Source organism: Desmodus rotundus, chromosome 3, assembly GCF_022682495.2.
Source record: "Desmodus rotundus isolate HL8 chromosome 3, HLdesRot8A.1, whole genome shotgun sequence".
Lineage (NCBI taxonomy): Eukaryota > Metazoa > Chordata > Mammalia > Chiroptera > Phyllostomidae > Desmodus > Desmodus rotundus.
Window position 1 is genome coordinate 61,695,420 of NC_071389.1, and position 10,924 is coordinate 61,706,343.

At 39.7% G+C, this 10,924-nt stretch overlaps 1 protein-coding gene across 1 annotated transcript; it reads right to left on the bottom strand.

Annotated features, from left to right (window-relative positions):
- Positions 1-433: 433 nt before the first annotated feature.
- Positions 434-9,911, bottom strand: C3H1orf52 (chromosome 3 C1orf52 homolog). Its single transcript, XM_024565479.3, has 3 exons — positions 9,604-9,911; positions 8,770-8,968; positions 434-3,942 (listed from the first exon to the last, which is right to left on the bottom strand). The coding sequence occupies exons 1-3, from the start codon at positions 9,877-9,879 to the stop codon at positions 3,869-3,871; spliced, it is 549 nt and encodes a 182-aa protein (XP_024421247.1). The 5' UTR covers positions 9,880-9,911; the 3' UTR covers positions 434-3,868.
- Positions 9,912-10,924: the final 1,013 nt, after the last annotated feature.

A 10,924-nucleotide genomic window follows, 5' to 3' on the forward strand; every position in this document is an offset into this window, starting at 1 on the left:
TGAGACCCAAGGGAAAATATACAATTGGACATGCAAATCTGGGGCTGAAACTTGGCTGGAATCAAGAACCAGTGTGGCCCTTGCTGGGTGGCTGAGTTAATTAGAACATCATCCCAACACACTAAGGTTGCAGGTTCGATCCTCAACATACAGGAATCAACCAATAAATGCACAAATAAGTGGAACGACAAATCGATGTTTCTCTCTCTTAAAAAAAAAAAAAAGAAAAAATAAAAACGAGCCAGTATAGAGAATGACAAGGCAACAATGTAAGCTACGTTGGCATTCAAGGACAGTTGCGAGAGAAGGAGCCAGAGAAAACAAAGAGAAGTGAACCAGAACAGCATGGGGCCCCAGAAGAAACCAAAGCAGTAAAAAAGTTCCACATCAATTGGGATGTATTTGCCCGAAAATGATGGAAACTTAACTCAAACTGGTTTAAATTGTCAAGATTTATTGGACCATATAGCTGAAAACACTAACCTCTGCCGGACCACCCCTAAGCCTGGGGTGAGGAATTCAGCTTACTGTGAACGTAGCAGTTATTTTGAGTGCCTACTACGTGCCAGGCATTGTTCCCGTCAATGGACAGAGCAGGCAAAAAGCCCCACCTCCGGGGGCCATACATACAAATGTTTCTTGGTAGCTCCTCTCCCCGCACCCCCCTCACATTAAAATGCAAACACAATGCTTCAAATTGGGAAAGCTAAGTGGAAAGAGATTAAGAGAGAAAACTTTGGAATTTAACGGAGTCCAAAACATTTGCTGGGAACTTAACACCTCTTTGTAGGACCATTTGGAACTTCTGTACTAAGTGATCACGGAGGGTTAAAACGGGAGCAGTTCTGTATGGATACAAGACTCTAAAATCCAAAATACCACCAATGATACATCTTAAAGTCCAATTGTGGATTTAAATTGGTCAGTTTTGATTTACTGAATTGAGTTGCTACGGTCACTTGGATACCTGTAAAAATAATCACATTTTTCAAATATCTCTGGTAGGGCTTTGTATCTAACTTAATCAAGTGGCAACATGTATATGTAGGTCATGTCCAAACCTGCGTTAGTCATTCATATTTCAATGATCCATCCTCTCATTTGGAAATGATTAAAACCTACTTCATTAGGTTTTGAAAAATACTATGGGATTGAACTCTGTGAACTCAAAAGCACCATATGGCATTAAGATCAGTAAGTTTCAAGCTTGCAAGTCAGTCGACATTACTATTTTAATGGCTAAAAAGCTGTGCCAATTTTCTCAGTCATGCTCTTTGATACCAATTAGAATGTTTTCCATTAAACCCTATAAGGCTCTTTGCACTTTAAACTTTAAAATATGGTCCACAAATGCTTATTTTCTCAAAAAATTTTTTTCTCAAATTTTATCCTTATACAAAGTCCTTCATGGCTGACACAACTTCCTTATCGTAAAGATGAGGAAACAATTCGAAATATTAAATGATTTGACCCTCTAACAAGCAATTTGGATTAAGAGGATTTTCCTCATCTATATGGAGTTTTGTAAGATTCTTCACTGGATTTCCTCTAACTGAACCAAACAGTCCTTTACCTCGGTACCCACGTGGACACCTAAACAAACATGTTCCCAGGACACCTGTGAAGCGGAAAAGAATCCATTCTCTACTATGGTGACAAATGTAGAAAGTGACATAGTCCACTTCCCAACCAGAGATGTTTCTGTGCAAGGTGAAGCAATCCATAAACAAATTCGTTTCTTCCATTAATTGGCCATATTTTGAAAAGAAACTCAAGATACAAATGGCTGAGACTGCTCCAAAATATTTAGCCTCCTTCCTTAAACCCTCACGTCCCCCTGCCCAGTTAGAACTAGCTTGACCTGTATTTCACAGGTGCACAACTCCCAGCAGTTGCTACAGTCTCCCAAGTAGCCCCTACCTGTCCTGTCTGAGTAAAATCTCAGAACATGCAACCCCTCCATTCTCTGACTTCTAGATAGGAGGCCCAAAGCACCACTGGGGACTGATGTAGTGACCTTTGGTTCTCTGTCTTAAACTAATTAATGGCTGTAAGTAGGGAGTTGAATAGAGGTTAAAAAGATTTCCAGACAGTAGTGGCTTGCTGGGCCTTTTTTCTTGTGGGGTTATGGTTTACTTTCATGCTAATTTTTTCATCTCATAATATTTCAGTACCTTCTGAGACATCTGCAGTACACGAGAGGACAGTCTTCAAAATTACTCACATACAAAGACTTCGACCTTAAACCAAATTTCTTGCTTTACCAATTTCTTCAGCTTGGGGATTCATACATTTATAAAGCTAGAGGATAAGCAGCTATAAAACTGGTTTTTATAATTTTGCGATATACTAGCAACCATCACATTATTGCGTTCCTTCCTTATTCCACAAAATATCACGGCTGGCATATTTTTAATGACTTATAAATTTTAATCTACATGATCATGTTCCCAGCTAAACAAGTTGGATGGTTTTTCAAATGTTGGCTTCCAGTACGGGGAAAACAAGTGGACTGGGGAATTTTTTAAATTCAAAAACGAAAGTCTTTTTCTTACACACTAAATGCAGTGTCCTGTAATTAACACTCACTTCTTCAAGGCGTAAGAACCACGGAAAGACGATGTAGTGTACTTCTTATTGTTCAAGATGCCACAAATAGCAGCACTCCATTTTGAACTGTGGATGTCAAATCAAAGATCACCTTCCTGACTACAACCTTGTTGATTTTCTTGATTATCATCATATGCAAAGCATTAAAATTGGAGCTGGGTAGCAAACACATACAAGTAGGCGTGGCAGATAAAAATGCCAGATGCCCAGTTAAATTCGAATTTCTGATAAATAAATTTTTAGTATAGATAGGTCATAAATATTACCTATACTAAAATATTATTTGATGTTATCTAAAATTCAAACTTAACTGTGTGTCCTGTATTTTTATTTGAAGCATCTGGCAACTCTTTGCAGAAGGTTCTTATCTTCAGCAAACTTACTATTTAACAGGGAAATTGACAAATTTTTATAATAGGAGGTATATGTGTATGGTAAGTGCAGTAACACAATCACGTGAGGAGAGAATCTGCACTAGCTACCACAAAAAAGTACCTGGAAGAGCTGCCAATTGCAGTTCCTACATTTTGATTGGTGGACAGGTGGTTTAGTATAATGATTTTAGAGTTCAAGTATCATGAGTTGAATTCCAAATTCACTGCTCACTAGCTGTGTAACCTTACATAAATTAATCACTCTTTTATTATTAAACGAGGCTACTAATACATGCTTCACTAGGCTGCTTGCAGGTCACAGATAAGTACCTACGAAGCACCGGGAACACAGGAGGCACTCCCTAAACGGTAATACCTACTATTAACATCACATGGCAAACAGGGTTATTTGTCACAGATATTCAAATGTTAATGTTATGCGGTAATAGTAATATTGAATAAGTACTTTTATTTCCATGATCTATTTACACTGTACAAACACTGTTGAAAAGCACCCTACAGGTTCACAGTATGATACAATATATTTACTTTAAAAATATATTCCTTTATAAAAGGTTCCTAGAACACGGGCATGTCAACACGTGACAGAACTCTCAAAGCACGTCACCAATTTTGTGATAGCAAGAATGCTTCCAAGTGTTGTCAATGTCACAATCACGAGTCACCATTTGAGTTTTAAATACATACAAATTTTAAATAAAAAGTGAATTCTACAGTGGAAAGTTCCTGCAGCAACACTTATTAGTTTATCCATGTACTTTCACGAAGATGATGTGTCATAATAATTTACAACATCAACTTATCTGCCAAAAAAACATTCCAATAAGATTTGCAGTCCAAAATTTCTTGTTATTTGTTGTTTTCTATTTTTTCTTCTTTGTTGGTTCTCCTGGTTCTACTCTGCGCTTTTTAGAAGTATGCTCATCTTTTTCTTCATCTTTAAACAAAAAAGGAAGAGTTTCAATCAGTAATTTTCAAAAAGTTAGGCATTAAAATACTAACGTTTATTTCAAAGTTTCCCAGTAAAAACCAAAAATCAATTTTTAGAACTGATTTTAAAGTGCAAGTAAAAATAAGGAATTTTTTTCAATTGTGTAATACAAAATTCAGACCCTTTAGTGCTATATTGAGGTAGCTTAAAGAAAATCAGACTTGTTCTGAAAAAGTTATTCCCACGTATTCTATAGCGTACACATTATGTATATTTAAATATGTAACTTACACTTTCTACAAATGGAACACACTGTCTATTTTTCAACAACAAAAAAAGATATCAATTTAACTGTGTTATTTAAGTGGCTATCAGCTATTTTTTCCCTTCCAATCTGCTTTCTCTCCCTGCCCAACAACTACCCTCCTTATCTTATCCCTTGACCCCTTACATTCTGCAGAAAAGAAAAAAATCACTCACGAGTAGATGTTTTACAAAACTGTATTTTCAATTTTGTCCTATACAGTTAGTTCCACTTCCCCTGCCCTCACTCTCCCATTCCCAGGAGGGTGAGAATATTCCAATGGTAACAGAAAGACAGGCATCTTCCCTCTACCATACTGAGAATTTTGAAAAGGAAAGATGGAGAAGAACCCTTATATTAAAACTATGCCCTTTATAACTTTTCAAAAATATTATGTCTGTAGCCGCAGAAAATGTCCAATATAAATGTTGTCAAAAATGAAAAGGTGGATGGACCCTTTCATTCAATTTAAGATACCCAAGTACATGTTTTAATAAAACACAGGGTAGTACAGACCAGCTGCTAATTTTCAATTTCTGGGAACAAATATGTGGCTTTCTTTTTAGAACTCCATATAGATGTAATAAATAACATGTAGAAGATGTCATGATTTATAAAATAAAAATTTATTTTAAGCACATTACTGAATTCATTGTACTTCTGACTTTCTTTTCTCAATCAACAGATACTCCGAGGTCAACTATCACGTGGCGGTCTATAAACAAGATATTTTGATGTTGGAAGAATCCTTCATATTAAAAAATTTGGGAAGCCACTGATATAAGATCATAAACTATAGAGGAAATATATTTAAAACCTTAAGCCTTCAATTTCCGGCTGCTAACTGTATCTCCTTTGTTGAGATGGACAATAATTAGTATCAAGAGCAGGTGATTCATCTTCAAACACATCAAGGAGACGTTATTCATGCATTTCATAAAGCACTATGTATGTATGTAGACAGCACGATAAAATACAATTCACATCAACAAATCATCCTAGGAATTTACAAACCAAAGTTTTAATCAGTAGTTTGTTATGTATACACGAAAATACATGCTCCACAACTACTATAGCATACAGCTCAAATAAACCAAGGGCTTTGCTTTGTAATTGGAGTTTAATTATCATCCAGTTTGAGTTTGGAAATTATTTTCAGACATATAAAGATTAAAATTACTTTTTATGCAGATTGGTGCAGCCACGTGGAAAGCAGTATGGAGTTACCTCAAAAAATTAAAAATGGATCTGCCTTTTGACCCAATGATTCCACTTCTGGGAATATATCTGAAGGAACCCAAAACACTAATTCAAAGGAACATAAGCACCCCTATGTTCATTGCAGTGTTATTTACAATAGCCAAGATATGGAAGCAGCCCAAGTGTCCACCAGTAGATGAGTGGATAAAACCGCTAAGGGACATTTACACCATGGAATTCTACTGGACCGTAAAAAATGAGAAAGTCTTACCCTTTGCAGTAGTATGGATGGACCTGGAGAACATCATGCTAAGTTGAAATAAGTCAGTTAGAGAAAGACAAATACCATATAATTTCACTCATATGTGGATTTTAATGAACAAACTGAACTAACAAGGAAAATGGGGACAGACTCACAGATAGAGAGCAGGCTGACAGCTCTGGGAGGGAGAGGTAAGGGGTGAAGGGTTTGAGAAAAAAGGAGAGAGGACTCATGGACATGGACAACAGTGTGGTGATTGCTTGGGGGAGGGGTGTAAGGGGTCTAAATGATAACGGGGAAGAAATACAATGAATATTAAGTAAAAAAAATAAAAATACTACTTTCTACTCTTCTAGAAAATCTACTGTTAATGTCTATTAAAAAGATGATCTTAAGACACTTCTGCTTTTAATCTACCACTTGTTACAAGTATATTTACTGGACAACAACAAAAACACAATTACTGAAGCTGGAAAAATAGGTTCTTATCAAGTGATTTGAACCGAAGAGCTAATGCCATCTAGTGACATTACAAGGCATTGCCCTGAAAACCAGAACAGAAATAAACCCACTCCAAAACTCTGAAATGTTCACTCCCCCACTTTACTACTCTGTGCCATATACTACAGATGCACCAGCAAGAAAATAATTCTTCTATTATGGAATCCATGTCACCAGACATACGTAAGTTAAAATTATTAATCTTCTAAATTAAAAAAGGGCAATTGCTACTATAGCTAAGCTTTTATGATTAATTAGATGTTAGTAAAGCTACAATTAAAGTCAGGCTCACTGATCTACATTTTTTTTTAAAGATCTTATTTATTTATTTTTAGAGAGTGGGAAAGGGAGGTAGAAAGAGAGAGCGAAGCATCAATGTGTGGTTGCCTCTCCTGTGCCCCCGACAGGGGATCTGGCCCACAACCCAGGTGTGTGCCCTGACTGGGAATCAAACGGGATTGAATCCACTGAGCCACACCATCCAGGGCCCACTGATCTACATTTTACAACCACCACACAAGAGGTGCTAGTAAGTAGCAAGACTCAAATGATCACTTTTGAATCTTTCCCAGCTCCTTTCTTAAAATATCTGGAAGAAGTTAACTGGCAAAAAAGGGCAAAAAGGCAGAAAAATAGGAAGAAAAGTAATTTGAGAATTTAAAAACTTAGATAACTTAAAGAGTTTGGAGTTTCTAATACAAGATATTTTATGAATTAAAAAAAAAAAAAAACAACGATACCAGGAAAATCAACTTTACAGTGGCATAGGAGATAGCAAAAAAAGAAAAATTCAAGAAAGGAAGGTATGCATTACAGAAAGACAGTTATATTCAATAACCAACATTAAAGTCAAAATTTAAGATTTCAGGATTATCTTTTATTTAACCTTGTAATCCAGCTTAAACCGGTCCTTTTGTTTTTTAGCACCGCCAACATCCACCTTCTGATGGAGGACTGCGCTGGGATCAGAAGGTCAGAGATTATCTACAGCAACAGCAGTGCTGTTTGCTGCACATCTGGAATTCCTTCTATCTGAACTCAACAGGCAAGCTGGGGGAAAAAAGGTAATTCTTTCCACTTGTCTGTCCTGGATATATAATCCTCACCTTTTCCACGGAGGAACAAAGGACTGAAGCTGCCTACGGCATCCTAGTTAGACTATCAACGCTAGTGGCCTTAGTGCCACTCTTCCTACAGAATATTTCTCAAGCACTCTAGCTAGAAAAACATCAAGAGACTAAATTCCAGTTTAATAATGCATCATTCCCATTTAAAGACCTGAATTTGTGAAGGTACCTATCTTAGAGCTTGCCATTCCGTGACGTTGGACAAGTCACACAAGTTCTCATTTTCACATTTCCCTGTTTTTCACAAGGTGTTGTAAGGATTAAGGTGTAGTTATGTGAAAGTTTTTTTTTTTAATTAATTATATAAAGTATCATACAATATGAGGTATTTCAAATGCCCCCTTTGTGTGGCACCTTCACAAAGATGCCATTTACTGAAGATGTGCCTTCATTAGTGACTTCTAATCCACCTTGAGAAATAAATGAAAGAAATGAAAAAGCCATTTGGAGTAAGAACTTCCAGTTAGTTACCCCTTCTCTAAACAAACAAAACTCTGCCTGGTTGTAAAAGCAGTGAAGTAGGTTGCCCTTGTATTGTGGGAAGATCAGAAATCTGTTTAACAAAAATGGTACAGAGAAGCAAATAATTAGAAGGAGATTCTCTTTGAGTTGGATTTTGAAGGCTAAATGAGTTTACCAGCCAAAGAGGAAGGTAAGAACATTCCAGACTCAGGTGCAAAAGATACACTGAAAGGCATGGAACTATAAAATAGCATGATCTATTCAGTTTTGAATTTTAAGATCTTAAAGTGCTAGAAAGGAGGCCATGTGAAATGAGGGTGGAGAGAAAGGCAGAGCCTATCACAAAAGGCTTTGCCTCTACGCTGTTGATGAAGGATGTTAAGCAGGTGAGTTACATAATCAGGCATGATTTTTAGAAAGTGAACATGAGCTGCAGTGTGAAGGATGGAATTGGGGGATAAAACCGCGGAAGCAGAGATTGCTGTGATTACTTATAGTCCAAGTAACAGATAACATTATATTACAAACAAAGGCAAAACAACGAAGTCATTACCTTTCTATCACTATTTTTAATTACTACATAGTAATACTCAGTTAAATTCATTTTGTCATACTACTTTCGGCTCTAAAGCACAACTGCTTTACTGTAAAATAAAGCCTTCGCAGCTGCAGTCACAAGAAAAGAATCCATAAATTAACTCGTACTGTTCATAAATCACATATACTACTGCTTGAAATATCAGAGGTTTCACTTTGAAGTCTGAATAATTTATGATCTTCCTCTAACACACAGCAACTGCTAACTGGTTGAGACATGAGTTTTAAAGCTGACTATGTACTATCTTTTTCAAAAACACAGTAAAAAGTATTCCAAGACCATCATAATCAATCTAACTTGCTAGATTTAAATTTCATTCATTCGGTATCGCGATCTTCTTGAACTCATCACAGGGACCAAAAGATCTGACTCTTCTTACCTGATTCCACTGTCTCCTCCCCTTCTGGGAGAAGCCTAGCTTTCTTAACGTTCTGTGGGGCGTCATCACCATTGTCCTCATAGATGTTAGACCATTTGATTGCCATATCCAGCTCTGGAGGAGGAGGTTTCTTCTCAGTAGTGTACGTCTCTGGAGGTGGAACATAGTTTGACTTCCAGACTTTGAATTCCTTTGGCGGCTGTTAAGCAAACACATTAAGAAGCACTGTGACGGACCGAGGTTCCTATAATCGGTATGGGCACATGCACCTCCCTGCCGTTCGATTATTGTTCAGGATGACTTTTCGTTTAAGTTTAAAGATACACTTTTATTCCATCAAAATCACAATACTGTTAAGTGAAAAGCCAAAGGGTTCCCTAAATGAATAAAGCTAATAACTTTTAGTTACCAAAGAAGAATCCAGTCTCAGAGATACTACGCCAAGGCTGACCCCTTCAGGAGGCTGCAGCAGACACTGTCTTGGAGGCAGCACCGCAGGCACTTCGGCGTCAAAGGGAAGGGGTCTCGGGGAGAAGCTGCAGCGGGGGGGGCGGGGGGAGTCACCACCGTTAGTCCTGGCCACGCAGGTCGGGGCACCGAGCGCGGAGGTTTGGGTCTCCTCACGAGTGGGAGGGGGCTGCGGGTCCGATCTGACACCCACCAAGCTGGGGGAGGGGGCCCGGGCTCCCAGGGATGGAGGTGGGAGGGGTTGGTGCGGCAACCCGCAGGGGGTGACTGCGTGTGTGGGAACGGACTTCCGGTCCCCAGGAAGCAACTCAGGAGGCAGGGGCAGAGGCCGGGACCAAGATCGAGAACCGGGGTTGGGGACCTCACCTCCTCAGGCGCCTTGACGACGTGTCTCTCCCAGTCAATTTGTTTGTTGAGCGGATTGTAGAGAAAGGCCGGACGAGTCACGCTCCGGAACAGTTCGTCGGGTCCAGGCAGCCGCTTTTCCGTCTTGTTCCCACATACGCCCGCCGACTTCGCCGGATCCGGACCTCTGCGACTCTTTTCCTCCGGCTCGCTGTTATCCTCCTCGTCCGAGGAGCCTGAGCTGCTGCTCCCGTAAGCTGCGAAATAGCTCAGAGGGTCCTTCTCCTCCGCTGCCATGACGGCGATGCGCGAAGACCTAGGGCTCCGCCGGAAGCCGGAAGCCGTTTCAGGCCCGGCCCCTCGGCTGGCCCCGCCCCGCGTCTCGCTGATAATCTGGGGGACTGCGTCCCCTGGCGGCTCTGCTGCGCTACTGCCCCCCGCCCCTTCCCCGGCGGCAGGTCAGAGGCTGAAGAAGCTGCGCATATGGAAGCAGGGGCTCTTTTTGCTCATTCCTGGCTGAGGTGCACTGAGGAGACACATCCTTAGTCAGGGGTCCCCAGCAAACTAGCATTCAGTAAGAAGTTATTAAAGGCACATAAAAGCTAAGAACATTGTCTTTTCACTGCCATATAACTTTAGTTCTTGCCCAGAGAAAACCAGGATTTCTTGCTGATCCTGCTGCATCTCATCTTCAAAATAGAAAACAAACCAGTGTGCTTTCCTCAGTCGTCTTGGAAGACTTCTATAGGTGGTGGACTCATCACGGTACAGACTGAGTCCTCACCTTGTTGACCTCCTTCCAGCGCACTCTGAAAAACGTCTCTTTGGTGAACCTCCTACTGGTTTACATCCCACCACACTGGGGTACACCAAACTCTCTGGCTTCTCATTGTCAGCCTTCTTTCATGCCTACTTTGCTCTGTATGGCCCTTACCTGTTGGTGTTCCCCTACATAGTATACTGTCTTTCAGCCATACTTACATTTTTCTACAGGGTACAGAGTGGCAAGTCAGCCCGTCCCTTATTATGGCATTACTACCTTACACTTTTGACTCCCAAATATGGGCCTACAGCCCCAAACTTTCCCTTCCAAGCTCTGGATGGAATCTCCACCGTGCTCTTAAACTTGACATATGGACATCATGCTGGGGTCTCAAACACCCACTTATGGGATGAGTAACTTGTCTTTCCATATAACTTGCTTCTGCATTTGTATTTCCTCTTAGTAAATGACATAACCATGTCCCTACTCACCAGGGAAACTACAAATCCTTGACTCCTGGTGATCTAAGAGGGAATGATACCCACGTGAAAGTGATAAAGTTGGTATCAGTGTAAACAT

Bases quoted from the DNA above. Each gene is read 5' to 3' on its own strand.
- C3H1orf52 (XM_024565479.3), bottom strand. From the start codon at position 9,879: ATGGCAGCGGAGGAGAAGGACCCTCTGAGCTATTTCGCAGCTTACGGG. The intron at 8,969-9,603 runs GTGAGGTCCCCA...TTTGCTTAACAG, and splicing joins TCGTCAAGGCGCCTGAGGAG to CCGCCAAAGGAATTCAAAGT. The intron at 3,943-8,769 runs GTAAGAAGAGTC...TTTTGTTTAAAG, and splicing joins GGAGGAGACAGTGGAATCAG to ATGAAGAAAAAGATGAGCAT.